Below are 23,743 nucleotides of genomic sequence, written 5' to 3'. Positions count from 1 at the left end.
AGTAAACTAGAAAAAATAATTACACAATGTGACAAAGGGTCAAGTGAAGGACTGTATTTAAATATTAATCTGTATCACCAAGCTGACCCCTAGAAAGTTGTAACCATGAACACTCTGGCAGACTTCATAAGTTGTAATGGTATGTAAAAATGTCCACAATATATAAGAAAAAATAAAGCAGGGGCTGGGTGGGGTGGCTCATACCTGTAATCCCAGCACTTTGGGAGGCCAAGGCAGATGGATCACCTGAGGTCAGGAGTTCGAGACCAGCCTGGCCAACATGGTGAAACCCCACCTCTACTAAAAATACAAAATTAGGCAGGCATAGTGGTGCATGCCTGTAATCCCAGCTACTCCAGAGGCTGAGGCAGGAAAATCGCTTGAACCCGGGAGGCGGAGGTTGTAGTGAGCCAAGATCATGCCACTGCATTTCAACCTGGGCAACAACAGCGAAACTCCATCTCAATAAATAAATAAATAAATAAATAAACAAACAAACATAAAGCAGGAAGCAAAACCACATCTAACATAAATAAAGCAGGAAGCAAAACCGCATCTGTGTCAGCTATGAAATAAAGTGCATGCTTATAAAAATGCTAGAAGAAAAATACATTAACATGTTAAGAATTACAATTCATTTTTACTACCTTCTTTATAGTTTTCCACACTTTCGAATTTTCTACAATCAACATACATAGCTTTTTTTGAGATGGGATCTCACTATGTTGCCCAGACTGGAGTACAGTGGTTATTCACAGGTACAACTATAATGCATGGCCGCCTAGAACTCCTGGGCTTAAGTAATCCTCCAAGTAGTTGAGACTATAATAAACACTTTAAAGCAGCAAGTTCTGCCAGTAAGATATGGAATTTCCTGGGTAGATACTCCTATTAAGGGGAGCCATTTGCAAAAGACTGGTGTTTGACCAATGACACACATAGTTCCAACATCCACAAACTGGTGACATAAATGTTTTCAAATTCAAAATTTCTTTTCCTGGGGTTCAGGAAATAAAATCCATTTCCTCCAAATGAGGACAGTCACTTAAAACTTAGAGAAGGTAGATTTATTTCTAGAATTAAACATTTGGGGTAATTAAAAAGCTTGCCACTCCTTTGAACTGAAGAACTTATACATAATGGCTGTAGTCTTGGGAAATAATTCTATGTATGCTCACTGCTATATACTCACTAATTAAAATCCAATTTAAATCCATCAGTTTACCTCATGACAAGGTAATGGTTAACTTCCTGGGATAAAATGATTGTAGATAACACTACCCAAAAATATGCTCAGAAGCAGCCTCAGAACCAAGATCTTTTTTTTTTGTTTTGTTTTTTGAGACAGTGTTTCTTTCTGTCACCCAGGCTGGAGTGTAGTGGCGGAATCTCAGCTCACTGCAACCTCCACCTCCCGGGTTCAAGCAATTCTCCTGCCTCAGCCTCCTGAGTAGCTGGGATTACAGGTGCACACCACCACACCTGACTGATTCTTTTCTGTATTTTTAGCAGAGATGGAGTTTCACCATGTTGGCCAGGCTGGGCTCAAACTCCTGACCTCAGATGATCTGCCAGCCTCAGCCTCCCAAAGTGCTGGGATTACAGGCATGAGCCACTGCGCCCAGCCAGAACCAAGATCTTGTCCAGGCATGGTGGCTCATACCTGTAATCCCAGCACTTTGGAAGGCCAAGGCAGGCATAATTGCTTAAGCCCAGAAGTTCAAGACCAGGTGGACAACATGGTGAAACCATCTCTATTAAAAATACAAAAATTAGTCAGGCATGCTGGCGTGCACCTGTAGTCCCAGCTACTCAGGAGGCTGAAGTAGAAGGATTGCCTGAGCCTGGGAGTTTGAGGCTGCAATGAGCCATGATTGTGCCACTGCACTCCAGCCTGGGCGACAGAGCAACTCTCAAAAAAAAAAAAAAAAAATGTAACTTTCTCCTGCCCTGTTGCCTCTCACCCTTCATTCTTCCCTGAAGTCACAGAAACCAGAATTTCTCTTCCCCAGGGCAGGTTACAGAAACTAGAACCCCTTTTCCTAAAGCCAATAATAAGAATTAAACTTATGATTCTAACTTACCCCTGGCTTTCTGTCTAGGAGCTGGCCATAAAGAAATCCTCTCATCTCCTTGCCCAATAGTAGGACAGGAGACCCTGTTGGAGGGCAGGGTGGAGACGAAATTTTAGAGACGCCAAGAAGAATCTGGACAGACAGGCGTTCCTGGCTTTCTCCACCTTACGTCTACTAGCATACAGCATATCCTTGCTGTCCAATCATACTTCTACCTTTCTGTGCGTTCGTTGTTGAACCTTAACATAAAAATGGATGGTTTTCCCTCTATCTCTGGGTCTTCATTCTGAAGGCTCTTGTGTCATGTAAAATTGTGTTAAATAAATTTGTTATGCTTTTCTCTTATTATAACCTAACTTCTCTTATAAAAATATTGGTCGTGACACCTTTCCACCCCTTTAAAATCTTGGCCTCGGGTGTGGTGGCTCACACCTGTAATCCCAGCAGGCCAAGGCGGGTGTATCACTTGAGGTCAGGAGCTCGATATCAGCCTGGCCAACATGGTGAAACTCCGTCTCTATCAAAAATACAAAAAAATTAGCTGGCATGGTGGCGGGCACCTGTAATCCCAGCTACTTGGGAGGCTGAGGCAGGAGAACTGCCTGAACCTGGGAGGCAGGCGTCGCAGTGAGCTGAGACAGTGCCATTGCACTCCAGCCTGAGCAACAAGAGCGAAACTCCATCTCAAAAAAAAACAAAAAACAAAACAAACTTGGCCTCTTACTAGCTGTGTAATCTCAAGCAAGTTACTTAACTACGTTGTGCTTAGTTTCCTTACCTATAAAATGGGGATAACAGCACCTACACTAAAAGGTTGTTACAAGGACTATAAGAGTTTATATATGTAAAATACCACTGCAACTGAATAAAATACCACTGCAACTGAATAAAATACCACTCCAACTGAATGTGGCCTTTGTTGCAGAAAAATCAAATGCTCCAAGTTGTTTACACTTCATTCAATGAACTTTACTGTGCTGGGTTCTAAATAAATCACTCATGGTGAACTTCTTATCCTTTCGTAGAAGAGAAACACATTCACATTTACAGTTTTGAAAGAAGATATGACCATAATGAAGATAAGTGAGGAGTGGGTAGAGGTACAGAAATAAGACTAATCAGTTGATAGGTACCTAAAGTGGGTGACAGATACAGGACACAAGGGATCATTATACTTTTCTACTTTTGTGTCTGAAATGTTTCCATCATACGAAGTTTGGTGGGGAAAAAACGAGACTACAGATGAGGATTTTGCTCAAAGAAGGTTCCATTACCACAGGAGGACCCAGTTTGGCCCAATGGAAAGAACGCAGGTCTGGACTTCAAATTCTCATTCGGTTCCTGATGAGCAAACAGCCAACTTGCCTGCCATGATTCTCACAGGTTTCCCATGAAAACCACAGAGACAAGACACAAAAAGACATTGGATAATATAAAATATGTGTTTGTTAACAAAGTAAGGCATTCTTACCATCTTGTTAAATTTAGGGAAGCTGTGTACTGCTCACATAGCTGAGAACTGCACAAAGAAAAGGTAGTAACCTACCTCTACATGGATCTAGAAACCAAGAAGCAAAATTTTCCACATGACAACAAAAAGCAGACAGATACCTTTCACCTCTTTCATTCTAAAATATATTTCAGTGGTGGGCATCTCGTTCCTCCGAACTCTCACTGTCGTTTATTAAATAGCTATCCTACAGTCTTTTTCATTTTCTACCTTTCAGTAGACTTACTCCCTCTCCTGCCAGAATGCCAGTCCTTGACGTCAGGAATGGCATCCTGCTTAATCATTTCTAAGTCCCTTCTTTCCATGGCCTAGTCAGCTAATGAAGGGCTTGTGAAAGTGGGAATGAATGGTTTGCACCTTCATATGGTTACCAGAGATTCTAAGGGAAGGGAGGTAGATTGGAATCTTCATGATGTCAAGTTTTACTAAATCACCAAAGTAACTTAAGTTTTCCTTGCATAACAAGTGGCCCACCTAAGTTAATCTGTTTAAGGAAGTGGCTAAGACTAGGGTCCTAAAATCAGGAACAGCAGGGGTTCCAATCCTAGTTCTCCCTTACTCAACTTGTGCAGAAGTTGCTAAATCTCTCCAGTGTGTTGTCCAGGGTCTTTCTCTGTCGCCCAGGATGGAGTGCAATGGTGCAGTCTCGGCTCACCACAACCTCTGCCTCCCAGGTTCAAGCGATTCTCCTGCCTCAGCCTCCCCAGTAGCTGCGATTACAGGCGTGTCCCACCACACCAGCTAATTTCTGTATTTCAAGTAGAGAAGGGGTTTCACCATGTTGGCCAGGCTGATCTCGAACTCCTGACCCTAAGTGATCCGCCCACTTCGGCCTCCCAAAGTGCTGGGATTACAAGCGTCAGCCAACGCACCCGGTCGTCCAGGGTCTTAAAAGTTAGTAAATCTCTCTGAGCCTCATTTTTGTCTTCCATAAAGTGCAGAAGTATTGCACCAACCTCACAGCGCTACTGGGAGGAGTAAGTAAGGCATTTATTTAGCTCCTGGTGCCTGGAATACAATACTTCCTGGTTAATGTGATCACATTCCTTTCTGATGAACTAGCTGTGCCTTACCTGACTGCTAGACCAGCATCCCTGAGAGCTTTTGCAGTCCCTCCGGAAGCGACCAGATTCAAACCAAGAGAGGTCAGGTTTCTTGCAAATTCCACAAGGCCGGTTTTGTCAGAGACACTAAATAAGGCTGAAAGAGAAGACATTTTTTCTCATGACTCGCAGCACTTTGCACTGTGGTCTGCAAGGCCTTCGGAGGGTCTGGGGGAGGAGACTCTCGAATCGCAAGGCCAGCACCTGGACCCAGCGTTTGCAGGCCTGGCCCAGGCCTCCTCAAGTCCTACACCCGCGACCTGCTCTAAGGCGGACCCCACGCAGGCTGGGGCCCGGCTGGGGCGCGGGGACGCTGGCTTTCGACCCGCAGCGCCGCGCCTGCGTGCAGGGTCCCGCCGCCGCCGCCGATGGCAGGAGCTTGGGGGGCCACGAACCGCGCCGCTCCGCTAGGGCCTCACCGAGCTGGCCAGGAGCCATGGCTGCAGGAACTGGGTTGGGGCGAGCTGGAGGAAGCAGTGGCCGCCGCACCACGTGCGAAGGGAGGAGGTAGGCCTGGAGGTGCGGCTCAGGAAGCGGGTGGGCGGAGCTGTCTCCGGGCTTGTCACGTGGCCCGCCGGCCAGCCTCCGCGCCCTGCTCTGCTCAGTTTCAAACCCAAGATCCGCTCCCCGGGGCGAAAGGGAACGGCCGGGTGGGGCGGGGCTCTGCCTGGCGCGCCTGGGCGGGATGCTTGGGCTGGAAGGGATCCTGCCTGCGAGCCCAAAGTTCAGGCTTGGGAGCCACGATCTACCCAGGCCCCCCAAAGTGAGGCCACCCCACGGCCTCTGGGGCAAACGCCTGTTATTCTAGGAAGCCTGTTCCCAGAGGCTGGAATGTACCTGAAAGTGCCAAAGCACCCATGCTGAAAACAAACTAAACAAAAGGAATAGTTCATATAGCGGCAAAGCTGGAAAGTATCTGGACAGTTATCTACCATCCTCCGTTTTGTTTGTTGCTGTTTGTTGGTTTTTGTTTGTTTGTTTTGTTTTGTTTTGAGATGGAGTTTCGCCCTTGTTGCCCTGGCTGGAGTGCGATGGTGCGATCTCGGCTGTGTCACACGCAACCTGCAACCTCAGCCTCCCAGATTTAAGAGCTTCTCCTGCCTCAGCCTCCCTAGTAGTTGGAATTATAGGTAGGCGCCACGATGCCCGGCTAATTTTTGTATTTTTAGTAGACGTGGGGTTTTGCCATGTTGGCCAAGCTGGTCTCAAACTCCTGACCTCAGGTGATCCGCCCGCCTCAGCCTCACAAAGTGCTAGGATTACAGGAGTGAGCCACCACGCCCAACCTGTTTTTTGTTTGTTTGTTTGCTTGCTTGCTTGTTTCTTTGTTTTTTTTTTTTTTCCCTACAAAATAATTTATTCCAACACACAGCAACAGCAGAGACTCTATGTACAAGCACATTGACGCTCCTGACTACCCTCAACTAGGGGACCCTTTTCTTCCCCCTTGCCTTGCGGACCTCTTCTATCAAATCTTTCAGGTACTGGATCTCCTTGGCCAGGGAATCTGCCCTCTCTTTTAGGGCCTCATTCTTCTTTTCCAGCTCTTTGCACTCGCCAGTGAGAGCCTCCTGCTCCGCCCTCTTTTTCTGGCGGTACCTAGTGGCTGCTGTCTTGTTTTGCTCCATTTTTTTCAGCTTCTTATCCAGTTTCTCACCCTTTACTTTTGCTTCTACCATCTTCTCTCCAGGAGGGTCGTAAGGTTTGGGGTGGGCAGAGCCACAAAGAACACCTGGAGATGGGAAGCTCCTATTTGGAGAGCCCCTGGTAGAGGGGCTATGCTGAGGAGAGCCCAGATAGGACTCTGGGCTCATACAGATGCCACTATCATTATCTGAGGGGGTGTCTTCCTCCTTTATGCACAGAGGGATCATGGCAACATAAGCAGTGGAATCTGGCTTCCTATCTCCTTCAGTGATATCTTCACTGCCCAACTCTAAACTAAAGGAATGATCTGGAGTGGAGGACAGGACCCCTGGGGAAAGGGGAAGAGGTTGCAAGAAGGTGAAGGGGGCAACCTGGTCGGGTTTTGTTAAACTTTCTGGGAGATGGCCAATTGGGTTCACCGTCTGGGGGGGCTCCTTGTTAGTCTCCTGGACTAGGGGGGCAAAGAGATCACACGTGTCATCCAACATGGTCAAAAGGTCATCTGGCATGGTTTCCAGGTCATCCATACCCAACAGGGCATCAAAGTCGAACTCCTTCAAATCCATTTTCTCCAACATCCAGTCTGTCCCGGAGAAGGCATCCTCCTTGCCGTTGTTGGAGGGACTGACCAACCCCTCCACAGCCAGCCATTCGGAGGAGCCCGCTTTAGCCTTGTCGCTGGAGAACCCATGAGGTTTGAAGTGCTTGGCCACCTCCAGGTAGTCATCTAAGAGACCTAGGCTTTCTTCAGCCCCCAAACCCGACTGGTCGAAGGGGGACATCAAGTCCCCCACCAACACCTCGCTGCTCAGGAAGCTCATTTCGGTCATGTTGCGGTGCTTTGCTGGAATCGAGGAATGTGCTTAATTCGAAGATGTCTTTGTCGGTTACAGCAACGCTGCTGCTGAATGCCGTGAGAAGCGCCATGGCTTAAGCCGCTGGGGGTGGTGCCGCTGCAGAGCCTGGTGCTGCTGCCGCCGCTGCAAAGGCCAATGCTGCCGCAGGCACTGCTGCCCCTAATACGCCATGGTGGCCGTGGACCCTGCGGGCGGGGAGGAGGGAAGGCGCGCACGTGAGAACGAAACTACATCTGTAGGCGGACGAAACAGAAAATCTGTTTCTTTGTTTTGAGACAGGGTCTTGCTCTGTCTCCCAGACTGGAGTGCAGTGACGCGATCTCGGCTCACTGCAACCTCTGCCTCCCGGGTTCAAGCGATTCTCCTGCCTCAGCCTCCCAAGTATCTGGCCCTACAGGCACTCACCACCACGTCTGGCTGATTTTTGTATTTTTAGTAGAGTTGGGGTTTCGCCATTTTGGCTAGACTGGTCTCGAACTCCTGACCTTAGGTGATCCACCCGCCTTGGCCTCTCAAAGTGCTGGGATTGCAGGCGGAAGCCACCACGCCCAGCCTAGAATCAATTTTTTGACCTCCAAATATGTTAACCCTTTGCTCTGAACACTTCTCACATTCCTACGAGGAATATATTAAGATTATCACAGTGTCTTCAGTGTGTGTGCCAACTTTGAATTTAAAAAGGAAATTTCCTTGGCCAGTCACCATTAGGTTCTTACAGGAAATTGAAAGCAGGGAAAGGAGAAAACAATGCTAACATTTATTGATAAGGGGAAATAAACAGTTGCGTAGGCATCAGGCATTTGTCTGTTATGTGAATTACAAATACTTATTCGATTCAATACATTTTTATTGAGCCTTTTCTGCCTGGATGGCAGAAATACAGTGTCAGAAGACAGAGATAAATATCACCTAAGCACTGTCCTCGAGGAGCTCATGATGGAATGAAAACGTAGACACATGATGTATAACTAAAAATTATTAATGAAGGCCGGGCGCGGTGGCTCACGCTTGTAATCCCAGCACTTTGGGAGGTGGAGGCGGGCGGATCATGAGGTCAGGAGATCGAAACCATCCTGGCTAACACGGTGAAACCCCGTCTCTACTAAAAATACAAAAAACTAGCCGGACGTGGTGGCGGGCGCCTGTAGTTCCAGCTACTCGGGAGGCTGAGGCAGGAGAATGGCAGGAACCCGGGAGGCGGAGCTTGCAGTGAGCCGAGATCACGCCACTGCACCCCAGCCTGGGCGACAAAGCCAGACTCCCTCTCAAAAAAAAAAAAAAAAAAAATTAGCCGATCGTGATGGTGGGCGCCTGTGGTCCCAGCTACTCTGGAGGCTGAGGCAGGAGAATGGCGGGAACACAGGAGTCAGAGCTTGCAGTGAGTCGAGATCACGCCACTGCACTCCAGTCTGGGCAACAGAACGAGACTTTGTCTCAAAAAAAAAAAAAAAAAAAAAAAAAATTGATAGAGAAAACACGGCACTAAACTAATTTTGTAGAGTTTCTTTCATTACAGACTCTTTGATTTACAGATGTTTATTCTGGGGCCTGATGCGGTGTCTCATGCCTGTAATCCCAGTGCTTTGGGAGGCAGAGATAGGAGAATCACTTGAGGGCAGGAGTTTGAGGCCAGCCTGGGCAACATAGTGCATGTCTGCAGTCCTAACTGCTTGAGAGGCTGAGGTGGGAGGAGTTCGAGGTTACAGTGAGCTATGATTGCACGGCTGCATTTCAGCATGGGCTACAGAGCAAGAGCCTGTCTCTTAAAATTTTTTTAAAAATAACAGGCTGGGAGTGGTGGCTCATGTCTGTAATCCCAGCACTTTGGCAGACTGAAGCAAGTGGATCACTTGAGGTTAGGAGTTCGAGACCAGCCTGGCCAACAGGTGAAACCCCGTCTCTAATAAAATACAAAAAGTAGGTCGGGCACAGTGGCTCACACCTGTAATCCTAACACTTTGGGAGGCCAAGGCAGTTGGACTGCCTGAGCTCAGGAGTTCAAGACCAGCCTTGGCAACATAGTGAAACACCGTCTCTACTAAAAAAATACAAAAAATTAGCCAGGCATGGTGGCGGTGCCTGTAAACCCAGCTACTCAAGAGGCTGAGGTGGGAGAATCGCTTGAACTGGGAGGCAGAGGTTGCAGTGAGCTGAGATAGTGCCTCTGCACACAAGCCTGCACTACAGAGCGAGACTCTGTCTCAAAAAATAAAAATAAAGATATTTACTTTGATTAATTCTCCCATAGTTTTAGAATCCCGACTTGATAGGACTTAACATGTTACAAAAAGAGTAAATGAGTTTTTTACTAGCTTTGTGATCCTGGCCAAGTCACTCCATCTTTTGGGGACCTTTGTTGCTTTACCTGTAATATGGACATAGTATTTTTTCTGCAGTCTTCATCATATTTTAAGAAGCAAATTTAAGTACAGGTAGTCTACTGAAAGTACAAACTGCAAAGAGACTAGTAAGAGTAAAATAGAGGTGTAATCTCCTTCTTGGTTCCCTTGGTCTGGCTAATCAGGTATCTTTCGGGGCACCAAAGTATGTCTTCAAAGATCTAGTCACCAGCAAGCTAGTGTTTTAGAAAAGGGAGATGTTCTCACAAAGATCAGAATGCATCTTTCACCAATGGTTTATTGCAGAATTATTGTTTCAGAAAGACAGAAAGGGTGTGTATACACTATAATGATTACATTTTCATTTCTTTTCTTCTTACTTCACACACCTCCCAAAGGAAACTTGAAGACCCTGAAATCATATTAATATACCTTAAAATATTTAATGTACATGAATTGTTTCAGTTCTTTGGAGGTGTTATAATCTGGTTTTGCCCCATGTTGTTTGTTTCTTGTGTAAACTCATCACTTTCTCTGAAATACCTCCATCTCCCTTCCAAATCTTGGATCTCCTATTGGACTCGAAGGATTAATAAAGCTGCACCATCTTGGGCTGACTTGCTCCAAGGGTTTGTCCACTCAAGTAGATGTAGTTTGTCATATAAAGTGATTCCCAGGAGCTTGGTACAAAATTCCTCTCTATTGTGGTTCAGAAGATTAAACTAATTTATGACCTATTATGAAATTCAAACATTTTTCTTGAAGGTCCTGGAAGTGTTTGGAAATATAAAGCTGACAATAATACAAAGAATGAATTGGAATAGTCGGAAGTAGAGAAACTGGTTAGGAAGGTTTTGCATCCACTCACACATAAGAAGGTGGAAAAGAGGTGATCTATGTGAGACAACTCAAAATAGGTACAATTAGCAGGATGTAGGGATCAATTAGATATAGGAAATATTAGAAAAAAGTAAGGATGACTCCATCATTTTTGCTTCGTCATACGAGTAGCTGCTGAGGCAATACCCAAAATATAAAAATATATGTAAGAGAAAGAACAGTTGTGGCATGTGTTTATTTTAATTTAAGGTCAGCGTCAGCGGTTCGGTAATTATGTTTGCATTTCTAAATATTGATTTTAAAGTCTAGATAATTGGTGGACACAGTTAAAATCATACAGCAAATTGCTGGCAATACAAATGAAATTCAGGAATAAAAGTGAGGTTAGAGATAAATAAATGTGGAAAGTTAATGAAATTCAAGTAATAGTTGAAGCCTAGAAGAAGATAAGCTTACTTAATTAGGTCTAACAGATAACCTGAGCGAGAAAAAAAGCAAAAGAAAGAAAATTCATTCAGGAAGGCATTTAATGTTTTTCGGTTTTTTGAGACCAAGTCTTGCTCTATCACCCAGGCCGGAGTGCAGTGACGCGATCTTGGCTCACTGCAACCTCTGCCTCTGGCTTCAAGCAATTCTCCTGCCAAGTAGCTGGGATTACAGGTGCATGCCACCACGCCTGGCTAATTTTTATAGTTTTAGTAGAGACAGGGTTTCACCATGTTGGCAGGGCTGGTCTTGAACTCCTCTCCTCAAGCGATCTGCCCATCTCGGCCTCCCAAAGTACGAGTATTACAGGCATGAGACACTGCAGCCAGCAGATGAGGAGACACTTTATCCTTTTGGATAAAATAGAGCAAAGAGGGACAGGGCAGAGGTAGCTGCACCTTTAAGAAGGCTTGGCAGAGAATTTCTTACTGACAAGGTACGTTTGAGTGAGGACTGGAGGGCTGGGTGGGGGATAACAAGCCACAGGGTATTTGAAGGAGAAAGTTCCAGGCAGTGGGAACAGCAAGTGCAAAGGCCGTGCATAGGGAGTGTGGCTGTAGTGTCTGAGGAATGTCAGGAAGGGCAGTACGGTAGCAACAGAGGGAACTTCACTAGGAGAAGGAGGACACAGTGTCAGCAATCAGGTTGGATAAGGCTGTATGGGCACATCGTAAAGACTTTGGCTTTTATTCTGAATGAGAAAGGAAGTCCTTGGAGAGTTTTGAGAAGGAGTGACATCTAATTTACCTCTTTCACACACTCACTCTGGTTGTATGAGAGCAAGGGTGGAAGCAGGGGGATCCCTACGAAAGCTCTCGCAGTAATCCAGGACCTTGAAACTAGGTGAAACATGAGGGTAGCATGACCCAGAGTGGCAGCAGTGGATGTTGGAGGAAGTAATTAAATGCCAGATATATTTTGAAGGAAGACCAATAAGATTTGTTAACAAATTGGATGCCAAGTGTGAGAGGAAGAGAAGGAGCATTGACGACCGCTTGTACAACCGGAAGACTAAAGTTGACATCAGTTGAAATTGGGAAGGATACAAATGTAGTAGCCCTGGGGGGAAGACAGAGTTAAGTGTAGGACACTGGATACCTGTGATACTGTGTGTCAAATACTGCCAATATTTGGCAGTCAAGTCAAATCAGGTCAAGTCTGATGAAGACTGAGAGTGACCATTAGATGTTGGATTATCCTGACAAGGACAGATTTGGGGAAGTGGTACAGACGAGGGTCTGGCTGGAGTAGGTTCAAGAGAGAATGAGGGGGCTGAGCATGGTGGCTCACACCTGTAATCCTAGCACTGTCGGAGGCTGAGGCAGGCGGATCATTGAGGTCAGGAGTCTGAGACCAGCCTGGCCAATATGGTGAAACCCGTCTCTACTAAAAATGCAAAAATTAGCTGGGTGTGGTAGGGTGTGCCTGTAATCCCAGCTACTTGGGAGACTGAGGAATGAGAATCACTTGCATCTGGGAGACTGAGGTTGCAGTGAGCCATTGCACTCCAGCCTGGGCAACAGAGTAAGACTCCATCTCAAAAATAAAAAAAGAGAGACAGAATGAGGGAAGGAATTGGAGATTTGAAATAGAGATGACACTTTCAAGGAGTTTTGCTCTTAAACAGGATTTGTCAACCTTAGCACTATAGACATTTTGGAGCAGATAATGCTTTGTTGTGTGTGGCGGGGGGACGGGGTGGGGGGTGCGTCGTGCACATTTGAGGATGTTTAGCAGCATCCAAGGCTTCTACCACTAGATGCCAGTAGCACCCCTACTCCAGTTGTGACAACCAGAAATGTCTTCCGACGTTACCAAATGTCTCCTGTGGGAAAAACTGCCCCCAGATGAGAACCATACTCTAAAAGGAGAGTAGAAGAATAGCATGGTAACTGGTGGTACAAGTGGGTCCAGGGAGCTTACTGATATTTTGGTTTTGTTTTTTTGACATAGGGTCTCACTCTGTTGCCCAGGCTGGAGTACAGTGGTGCTATCACAGCTCACTGCAGCTTTGACCTCCCGGACTCAAGATCCTCCTGCCTCAGCTTAGCAAGTAGTTGGAACTACAGATGCAGGCCATCACATCTGGCTAATTTTTGTAAAGACTAGGTCTCACTGTGTTACTCTGGGCTTAAGTGAGCCTCCTGCTTTTGGCCTCCCAAAATGTTTGGATAACAGATGTGAGCCACCACACTCAGCCTTGTTTTTTCTTAATCTGAAAGAATAAATACTCACATTTGTATGTCTCTAACACTGACTGATTCAGTAGTGAAGAGGGAAATCTGATAATGCAAGAGAAAAGTAGTCTTATTGTAGAGGGATCTACCTAGGGACTGTCAGTGGGGAGGGAAAAGCTTCTTCAAGGAAATAATTTTTTATTTTTTTTTAGACAAAGTTTCACTCTGTTGCCCAGGCTGGATGCAGTGGCGCGATATCGGCTCACTGCAATCTCTGCCTGCCGGGTTCAAGTGATTCTCCCACAGACGTACACCATCACACCCAGTTAATTTTTGTACTTTTAGTAGAGACAGGGTTTATCCGTGTTGGCCAGGCTGGTCTTGAACTCCTGGCCTCAAGTGATCCACCCACCTCAGCCTCCCAAAGTGCTGGGATTACAGGCATGAGCCACAGCCCCCGGCCTCTGCCTCTTATTCTAGATTACTTATGTCAACCACTTAACTCCAGTCTCTATCGTATCTCACACTTGGCTGAATAGCCACCATCAGCATTAATAGTTGTTATAGCTTTCTCAGCACCTGGACTCCTACTACCAATGTTTCTACAAATAAAATGTCAGAATGAATCCAAGAACAAATAGATCTTATGTTACCTCTCTCTCTAAAGGCTTTCTTGATTGCTGTATCCTCCATGTGGTGGATTGATTCTTTCCCCTTTTTTGATCCAGGAGCTTATTTAATTGTAACACCTGTATCATTGAATTTCACTCATTTGTCTGTTTCCTTTCTTCCTTTCTTTCTTTTTTTAATGTTAGACAGGTAATGTGCTGATGTCCTCATGTTGTAACAAGATTGTTTTTTGTTTGTTTGTTGTTGTTTTTGAGATGGAGACTTGCTATGTTGTCCAGGCTGGAGTGCAGTGACACAATCTCGGCCCACTGCAACCTCAGTCTCCTGGGTTCAAGAGATTCTTGTGCCTCAGCCTCCCAAATAGCTGGGATTGTGGGTGCAGGCCACCATGGCTAGCTAATGTTTGTATTTTTAGTAGAGACAGGTTTTGCCATGTTGGCCAGGCTGGTCTCGAACTGCTGGCCTCAAGAAATCCACCCATCTTGGCCTCCCAAAGTGCTGGGATTACAGATGTGAGCCACCATTGTAACAGGGTTTGAGGAAGGTACTTCTCACAGATGCATGTGAAAACCCAAACATCATGCTTATGAACTGCAAAAGGATCACACTTACTTCTTTACAAGCTGTCTGCTCCTTCATGCTGAACTCCTCTTTATGGGCAGGGACTGCATTTTATTTCTCTGTGCTTATCTGAGTGCCTAATACAATAACTAGTAGATAACACACTAACTATAGACACTTAAAAGATCTATCTCTACTACTCTCTACTCTTAGTCTCCGTCACCTCCAATTCACAGACACAGACATTCATTCACAGAGATCTGGGGACCTAGTTCACAGTCTTTGTGTTCTACCTCAACTCCTATGTTATTTTGGTAAGGTCAATATCCCCATCAATGGCTCATTGAATATCCTTGCGTTTCAATTTTCTGATTCCAAGAATGTGTGGGTGTTAATTCCTTAGAACTATCCTTGAGAAAGTCCTACAATTATGTTATTATAATTAGAGTTTCAATATGAGTTTTTACCTATTAATGACATTAAAACCAAATAAAAATATATTGTTTTTAAGTGAACCATAATTTATTGTCCAAACCAAAACAAATTTTACAATATCTGCCTCTTAGTTTGATTGTTTAGTCCATTTACATTTAATGTTTTTTATTGGTGGTGGTGGTGTTCTGAGACAGGATCTTACTCTGTCACTCAGGGTAGACTGCAGTGGCACAATCATAACTTACTGCACACTTGAATTCCTAGGCTTAAGCAATCCTCCCACCTCAACCTAGCTAATTTTTAAATTTTTTATTCTTTGTAGAGACAAGGTCTTGGTATGTTGACCAGGCTAATTCTCAAACTCCTGAGCTCAAGCAGTCCTCCCATCTCAGCCTTCCCAAGGGCTGGAATTACAGGCATGAGCCACTGTACCTGGCCCACATTTAATGTTATTATTGTTATATTTAATTATGCCATTTTGCTATTTGTTTTCTATATGTCTAACTTTTTTTGTTCCTCTGTTTCTTCTTTACTTTCTTTTTTTGTATTAGGTGGATATTTTGGGAAAACTTTTCGTAAGTCTTAGAAAGAAGCTTAAGCAATGCCTTTTCCTCTATGGATATGATTATAGTAACCGTCACAATCATCCTTTGACTATTTTTGTATTTTTAGTAGAGACGGGTTTAGTAGAGACCTCAAGAGAGAGAATCTTGAGGTTTAAGAAAGAAGAGAAGAGCCTGGGGTTTTTTATGCCATTATGAAGGCTTTGAATTAACCAAATCTTGGGCCATCCTACTTTCAAACATTATTATTTGAGTAAGCAATGTCATTTTTGTGGAAGGCAGTTGATTTGAAATCTATAGAAGTAACTCAAAACACCCTAAAAGATTTTTAAAAGTAAATGAATATACTTGTTTCTGAAACACACTAGCAAAGGATAGCATGGACCTGCACCTAATACAATGTGTCGCTGACCATTGAACTAACTATCTAGACCTGCACTGTATTATAGTATCGATGAGCCACATGTGATTATTGAGCACTTTGAAACGTGGCTAACCTGAATTGAGAAGTTCTGTAAGTATAAAACAAATACCACATTCTGAAGACTTAGACAAGAACAGTAATAATATAAAATATTTCTAATAATTTAATTGATTACATGTTAAAATGACAATATTTAGCATATATTGGGTTAAAAGCAATATATTTATAAAAGTAATTTATTTTTTTCTCTGTAGTTTTTAAATGTGGCTACTAGAACATTTAATATTACATATGTCGGCTGGGTGTGGTGGCTCATGCCTGTAATCCCAGTACTTTGGGAAGCAGAAGGGGGTGGATCGCCTGAGGTCAGGAGTTCAAGACCAGCCTGGTCAACGTGGTAAAACCCTGTCTATACTAAAAATACAAAAATTAGCCGGGCATGGTGGCACATGCCTGTAATCCCAGCTACTCGGGAGGCTGAGACAGGAGAATCACTTGAACTCAGAGGGTGGAGGTTGCAGTGAGCTGAGATGGTGCCACTGCACTCCAGCCTGGGCGACAGAGTAGACTCTGTCTCAAATAAATAAATAATAAAGTGAAATTACATATGTCATCCCCATTATATTTCTAGTGGACGCCACTGGTCTAGATGGAATCTAAGAATTGTCTGTCAGTTGCTAACTGAGATAACGCATAGAATTTCTTGAAAAGGTTTACATTAACACTTTTTAGATATTATTTATACAGCACGATTCATCTATAAGATACAAATTTGGGAATTATCTGAAATTAGAAAAGTGGTAACTAATATATACTTGGTTTTGCCAGAATTCATAAAAAAAATCCAGAGACTTAGAACTGATTATGTAGAACCTAGCTTGCATAAATTCAGGATTTTGGTACCAGACCCTCACAGATGTATTCTTCATGTCTTACTCCGGTGTGTAAATTACTAAGTAATATACAGCGATCTTTAGATCAGAAGTGTAAGTTCCTTTGATTCTAAAATCCTAGATTTTGAGTTCTCCGATTGGCTATGTTTCTAATAACAAGAAAAGCTCAATTAAAACTTTATTTTAAAAGTGTAATTTGGCTGGGCACAGTGGCTCATGCCTGTAATCCCAGCACTTTGGGAGGGTGAGGTGGGCGGATTACCTAAGGTCAGGAGTTCGAGACCAGCCTGCCCAACATGGTGAAACCCCATCCCTACTAAAAGTAAAAATTAGCCGGACATGGTGACAGGCACCTGTAATCCCAGCTACTTGGGAGGCTGAGGCAGGAGAACCACTTGAACCTGGGAGGTAGAGGTTGCAGTGAGCTGAGATTGTGCCACTGTATTCCACAACAGAGGGAGATTCCGTCAAAAAAAAAAAAAAAAAAAAAAAAAAAAGTTTAATTTAAAAAACCCCCAAAGAATAAAGGTATAATTAACATTAGAAAAAAGTAGAACAAGGCCTGTGTTACGGGCTACATTGTGTCCCTCCAAATTCACATGCTGAATACTAACCCCCAGTACTATGTGGAGAGATAATGTGACTATATTTAGAGATAGGAACTTTAAAGAAATACTTAAGTTTAAATGAGGTCATGAGGGTGGGCCCTAATTCAAAATGACTGGTGTCCTTATGAGAAAAGGGAGAGTCATTGGGGATGTGCCCCCACAGAGGAAAGGTTATGTGAGGACACAGCGGGGAAGGCAGCCATCTGCCAGCCAAGGAGAGAGAAGCCAGAGGAAACCAAACTTTCCTTCATTTTGAAATTCTAGCTTCCAGAACTGTGAGAAAATCATTTCTCTGGTTTAAGCTGTTCAGTATATAGTATTATATGATGGCAGCCCTAGTAAACTATAGTGGCCCCAGTAAAGGCTTAGTAACCTCCAGCCTGATACAGACTATCTTTGTATTTCCATAAAGAACTCTGAGAAGGTGGGCAAACTGTGTCCTTTCCCACATGCTTGAGGGCTGAAAAGTGATCGCCACGTGACAGTGTTGTTTTATCTTAGGGTTGCTTGCCAATATGTCGATTTTGTAATTTTCAAAGTAAAATAATTGAATATATACATAGATTTTAAAAGTATATATCATGGCTGAATACCTGGGAAAGTAAATTTCCATATTTTAAGGATTTTCAAAAAACCTCATTTGCATTAAGTTTTAAGGAAAATAATTTGTATGGATTTATTTATACAACTTTACTCAATAAAATATATTGATGTCTAGCAATGTATATATGCCCATTATAAATGTATAGCTATGGCAATGTTCATTATAAATACATAGCTAAAAGTTATATATCACTACTACATGCCGGCCACTGTTCTCTACACTTTACATAAATGAATTCATTTAATCAGATGTACTTTCTTAGAATTTAGTTATAAAAAATAAAACCTTTAATAACACATCATATTTTCAGAACTTGGAACCACTATCCTAAGCATTTCAAAAGAAAAGTTCAGTCTACAAGGTTAAACTAAAATCTTCAATCTAATATCTGGAAAAGCTCCATATAAAAATCAATAGCAAAAGAAAAATATTTTGGATCACTTGGAACAATAGAGCATAATAGAATACTTGGATGTTTTCTTGGGGCAGGAAATATGTCACCCTTCAGGAGTAAGAAGAAAGACTCCATATGCTCAATTATAAGATGAAACACAGTTGTCATCTGTCATATGTCTTCTTTCCTTTAAACAGTCTAGTTTAGGATTAAGATTAAATATCAGATCCAAGAGACCACATATTGCATCTATTTGTTATCAAACCTGGATGTCAGAAGACCTTTCAAGCAGAAGCAAAACTTGGGAATAACATCAGTATAATTTATTATCACATTTTTTATCATTAGATGTTAAAGGATGTCAACCATAAATAAATACAAATTTTAAGTTCAAGTATTGTGAAACCCCCTAACATAATTTTATACTTTTAAAAAATATATATATTTTTCTTTTATTTCCCCTCATTAAATAAAACATAATTTACTTTGGCTCTGTAATGCTAGGTTTTCTTTTCTTTTCTTTTTCTTTTTTCTTTTTTGAGACAGGGTTTTGCTCTTGTTGCCCAGGCTGAAGTGCAATGGTGCAATCTTGGCATCTTGGCTCACCAAAACCTCCGCCTCCTAGGTTCAAGCGATTCTCCTGCCTCAGCCTCCCTAGTAGCTGGGATTACAGGCATGCACCACCACACCTGGCTAGTTTTGTATTTTTAGTAGAGACAGAGTTTCTCCATGTTGGTCAGGCTGGTCACAAACTCCCAAGCTTGGTTGATCCGCCCACCTCAGCCTCCCAAAGTGCTGGGATTACAGGCATGAGCCACTGTGCATGGCCAATGACAAGTTTTCAATCAGCGTTTAAGAATGTGTTTATTTGCTTTTGGAGTTGATTCAGCATGGATATGAATAGCAGATGGATATGAATAGCAGGAGAGTACAGGGGCAAGGACTGGGTTCTTAAATCAACGTAATAAAGAATAAACAGGAAGGGTGCCATGGCTCAGGCCTATAATCCTAGTACTTTGAGAAGCTGAGGTGGGAGGATCCCTTGAGCCCAAGAGTTCAAGACCAGCCTGGGCAACACAGTGAGACCCTGTCCCTTAGGAAAAACAAAATTACCTGGGCTTGGTGGGTGCACGCCTGTAATCCCAGTTTCTCAGGTGGCTGAGGTGGGGGCATTGCTTGAGCCCAGGTTGAGGCTGCAGTAGGCCACTGCACTTCAGCCTGGACTACAGAGCAAGACCCTATCTAAAAGAAAAAAAAAAAGAGAGAGAGAGAGAGAAAGAGAATAAACATGATTCTTGCCCTCAGGAAAAACTTTTGTGTTGACTAAAGGGAAAGGAATCTATAAAGAGCTACATTTAAATAAACATTTTTTATTTAAAAAATACTTTCATGTTTAAGGATGGTGCAAGCTAGAAAGGAGAGAGGATCTACAGTTAACAGAACATAAATGTGAGTTATCAAAGTGTCCATAGCACAAATTCATTTATAGACTTGCTCCTTCTCACAAAAACTTTATGTTTGCAAAGATGTTAAAGACAAGGCAATGAAATGCAGGCAAGGTGGCCATTGAGGACATTTAGTTTTAACAAGGGTGGAGAAATGGAGAAGGTTAAGAAGGTGCAAACACAGAAGAACACTTCAACATTTTCTTGCTTAGATTATTCTCCACGTATTCTTTATGCAATGTGTTCATGCAGTTGTTCCACACAAAATATTAAGCATATCCACAGAGAAGCATCTCCTCAAAGAGTAATGAAGGAGGTTGATTTATTTCTAGGAGCTGTGCTCTCAGAAGAACACACCACCACTAGGGAGTGGCAAAGGTTGTTCCCTGGGGCATCAGTAGCAACTCAGAATTTCAAAGACAAGGACAACCAACTACATTTGCACAATGACTTCCACTTAATGAAGTGCTCTTATCAATCATTTTCATTACAACCCAAAGATGGACATTCTCTTCCTACTCCAATTTTTGAGATGCAGAAAATGAAGACCTGAAGAAGCTCTAAGGTCACAGTACCAGGACATGGTAGAGTTGAAACTGCCTTTTCTTACTCTGAAGTCTGATGCTTGGGCTAATTAGGTACAGAGAACTAATGATTAAAAGACACCCTCCTGGGCTGGGCGCGGTGGCTCATGCCCATAATCTCAGCATTTTGGGAGACCAAGGCAGGAGGATCACTTCAGTTCAGGAGATCAAGACCAGCCTGGCAAATGTGGCAAAACCCCACCTCTACTAAAAATACAAAAAGTAGCTCCAAGTGGTGGCACATGCCTGTAATCTCAGCTATTTGGGAGGCTGAGGCATGACAATCACTTGAACCCAGAAGGTGGAGGTTACAGTGAACCCAGGTCGCACCACTGCACTCCAGCCTGGGCAACAGAGTCACACTGTGTCACTAAATAAACAAATAAATAAAAGACACCCTCCTGGAGCATAAATTTCAGCCTGGAAAGGAGCAACCACTGAATTTTGGAATTCTAATGTGTGCCATTGCTTTTCTATCTTTGTTGTTGCTGAGAATAGGTATTCTGTTCTTATTTTTGAGGAGACGTATAACATTCCACATTAAGGTGCATTCTAATTTTAGAAAATTGAAATATAAAAAATAAAAAATGTGCTAAAACTTCAGAATAGAGTCTCTATAAATCATTCAAATATCCCTTTTTAGCATGTGTTGACAATCTTTTGGAGAAAGCAGCACAGTGGGACACTGGGTCTATGCTCTTGTCATTCTTGGCCTCGTGTCTTCCTAATGCTCCCTCTTTTTGGTTCTTATTGAAATGTGTTCATTTTGATCTCATTGCCCTAAGGCCAATACTCATTCGAAATTTCAAAGTGATGCTTGTCAGATCAGTCCTGATTCATTAGCAAAGCTAGGGTAGAAACCTTTCATTTCCTTCCCTTCTCAAAAGTACTTATTCCTTTTAAAAAGGCAATGCCCATTTTTAGATCAGGTCATAGTGGCAGTTGGTATCAAAAGAAAAGATATTTTGGTGGAGGTGGACTTTGCAACACCTTTCAATAATGCTGTGGGGGTGGATATGTTCTCCACCCTTATTATGTTGCATCCTTACGCCTACCTCTTTCTTGCCTTACATAATTTTCCCTCTGCCAGTGATGACCAGGAAATTCTGGTAAGTAGGAATTATGATTGATTTGATAGCCAGGGTTTTTGAAGGGCTGAGAAACCATGGGCTAATATTGAAATGAAGAAATTAGATTAGATCATCTGAAAAGTTCATTCATTCAGCAAATATTTATCTAATACCTATGTCTTGCACATAGATTGGTTCTGGGAACATTAAGGTAAATAAATAGTTTTCACACACACACACAAAAAAGGCTTTCCAATGATACCTGCCAAGATCCAGACAGTGCCAACACTGAATGCAGAATGGCTGTCAGTAGCTTAGCAGAAGTCCTTTCTCCCAGCTTCCTTATTGAAGAAAGTATTAGTGAAACAACCTTTTAGCAAATATTGCATTGTCAGTTCTCTCTCTCTCTCTCTTTTTTTTTTTCCCAATATGGAGACTTGCTGTGTCGCCCAGGCTAAAGTGCAGTGGCGTGATCTCTGCTCACTGCAACCTCTGTCTCCCGGATTCAAGCAATTCTCCTGTCTCAGCCTCCTGAGGAGCTGGGATTATAGGTGCATGCCACCATGCCCAGCTAATTTTTTTTTTTTTTTTAGTAGAGATGGGGTTTCACCATGTTGCCCAGGCTGGTCTCGAGCTCCTGACCTCATGATCTACCCACCTCAACCTCCCAAAGTGCTGGGATTACAGGTATGAGCCATCGGGCCCCACCATATTGTCAATTATCTTGATGGTACACTGGGAGTTATTGTGCAGTGAAACATGGAAATTGAAAAAACTAAATTTGTGGGAGCCAGCCTCCAAAATAGTCCCCAATAATGCTCATCTTCCATCTTCTCACCTTTGGGTGGTTCTATCTCATATTGTAGCAGGGTTGGTTGGTGGGCCCCATAACATAATGTGAAAATGACGGGGCAGCTTCCATCTCAGGCTGTCACTTGCTTTCCCTCTGTTGGATCACTGGCTCAGGAGAAGCCAGCTATCATTTTGTGAACAGCCCTCTGAAGAAGCCCGAGTAGCCAGGAACTGGTTTCCAGCCAATAGCCCGCAAGGACGTGAGGCTGGCCAACAGCCATGTGGATGAGCTGGAAAGGAAATTCCCCAGCCCTGGTCAATCCTGCAGAAGACTGCACCCTTAGCTAACAGTGAAACGCAACCTCACAAGAGGCCCCCAGCCAGAATCAGCCAGGTAAACCACTCCTGGACTTGGAACCCACAGAAATAGATAATCAACGTTTGTGGTTTTAAGCTTCTGAACTTGAGAGTACTTTGTTATAAAGCTAATATAGGTTTGAAATGAAATGTGTTCAGAGGAGTCTGACTCTGAATACAAGGAAGTTGCAGGGCCCATAGGCATTTATACAATTATGCATGCTTTATTTACAGCCCAAACTGACTAAAGTTGGTCTATCTAGTTTTAATGGTGGATCTAAAATAGGTGTTGGACTTAAACATAATTTGGTAGCAGGAGAGGCAAAACCTATTTTCTATTTTCTCTCCTTAATTTCTGGCCTATTTTCTACTTTCTATTTTCTATTTTGTCTAATCCATGTTTCTTATAATTTATTGATGAAGTTGATGAACTTAATACTAATTGGGGCATAATGTTCTAACTCTAGTTGCATAAGTGAGGACTTTATAACATTGAATAAAATGTAATTAATAACCTAATAAAGGAAAACATTTTAGAAATACTTCAATTTACTTTGCTTATATTTTCCTTTTTGCATATGCATAAGAGTATATGAATTTTTAAAAATCTATGTCCAAGTAAGTCATAGATAAATAAGAAAATATCAATCATATTTCAAATGGCTGCTTTTTCTTTCTTAGCAATGCGAAAAATAATGGTGCATATTACAATCAATGGCATCTTTGATTGGATGTGGAAATTCAATTTTGTGTGGTAAGCACCATGCTAGAATGATTTATAAAGGGTCATTTAGCTCTAAATATCTATTACTGCTGGAGGTCCTCAATGTTATCAGTCTAGGGAAACAAGCACATAGAAAAAAGTGGAGAAATGCTGTTGCCAAGCAGCCTGAATTCAAAGGATGGCTAAACATTGGGGTCTAGAATTTAATCCGTACCTTTGTAGCTTCACTCGTCAACAGAGGTGATGTGGGACGTGTGTGTGTGTGTATGTGTGTGTGTTGGGGGAATTTGGAAGAGATGTGTTGATTCCCAACACTTAGTTCTATTCCTTCAAGAATGCCTCCCACAGCCATTACATCTAGTTGATGGGACCTATATTCAACCACTGCTTCTGTGAAATACCTTGAAGTCACCCTAAACATCTTTCTGTCATACCCCATGTTTAATCTGTCAGCAAATCTCATCAACTCTACCTTTAGCAGGTGTATAGACTCTGGCCACTATGTACTGCCATCAACCTGGCCAAGTAATTGGCATCTCCCTCCTGGGTTATTACAAGGCCTCTTAAATGGCTTTTTCCCTTCCCTTCCCTTCCCTTCCCTCCCCTCCCCTCCCCTCCCCTCCCC

The 23,743-nt window shown here is 43.0% G+C and overlaps 2 protein-coding genes and 1 non-coding gene across 3 annotated transcripts in view; all 3 read right to left on the bottom strand.

Annotated features, from left to right (window-relative positions):
• Positions 1 to 5,292, bottom strand: part of ATIC (5-aminoimidazole-4-carboxamide ribonucleotide formyltransferase/IMP cyclohydrolase) — a 37,055-nt gene extending 31,763 nt beyond the window's left edge. Inside the window, exons 1-2 of the mRNA XM_023220440.3 lie at positions 5,108 to 5,292; positions 4,659 to 4,785 (exon numbers count right to left, since the gene is read on the bottom strand). Of these exons, the coding sequence (XP_023076208.1) occupies positions 4,659 to 4,785; positions 5,108 to 5,126 (146 nt within the window). The 5' untranslated portion in view covers positions 5,127 to 5,292. The remainder of the gene's footprint in view (positions 1 to 4,658; positions 4,786 to 5,107) is intronic.
• Positions 5,293 to 6,008: 716 nt separating this feature from the next.
• LOC111548140 (cyclic AMP-dependent transcription factor ATF-4) lies at positions 6,009 to 7,452 on the bottom strand. Its single transcript, XM_023220425.3, has one exon. It carries the CDS (start codon positions 7,163 to 7,165, stop codon positions 6,113 to 6,115), a length of 1,053 nt encoding a protein of 350 aa, XP_023076193.1. The 5' UTR covers positions 7,166 to 7,452; the 3' UTR covers positions 6,009 to 6,112.
• A 6,716-nt stretch (positions 7,453 to 14,168) lies between these two features.
• LOC111549472 lies at positions 14,169 to 14,267 on the bottom strand. Its single transcript, XR_002733750.1, has one exon. It is a non-coding gene; the product is annotated as a small nucleolar RNA U13 (small nucleolar RNA).
• Between the last annotated feature and the right edge of the window lie 9,476 nt (positions 14,268 to 23,743).

Source organism: Piliocolobus tephrosceles, chromosome 11 (assembly GCF_002776525.5).
Source record: "Piliocolobus tephrosceles isolate RC106 chromosome 11, ASM277652v3, whole genome shotgun sequence".
Taxonomy (NCBI): Eukaryota; Metazoa; Chordata; class Mammalia; order Primates; family Cercopithecidae; genus Piliocolobus; species Piliocolobus tephrosceles.
This window is presented reverse-complemented; position numbering and strand designations above follow the sequence as displayed.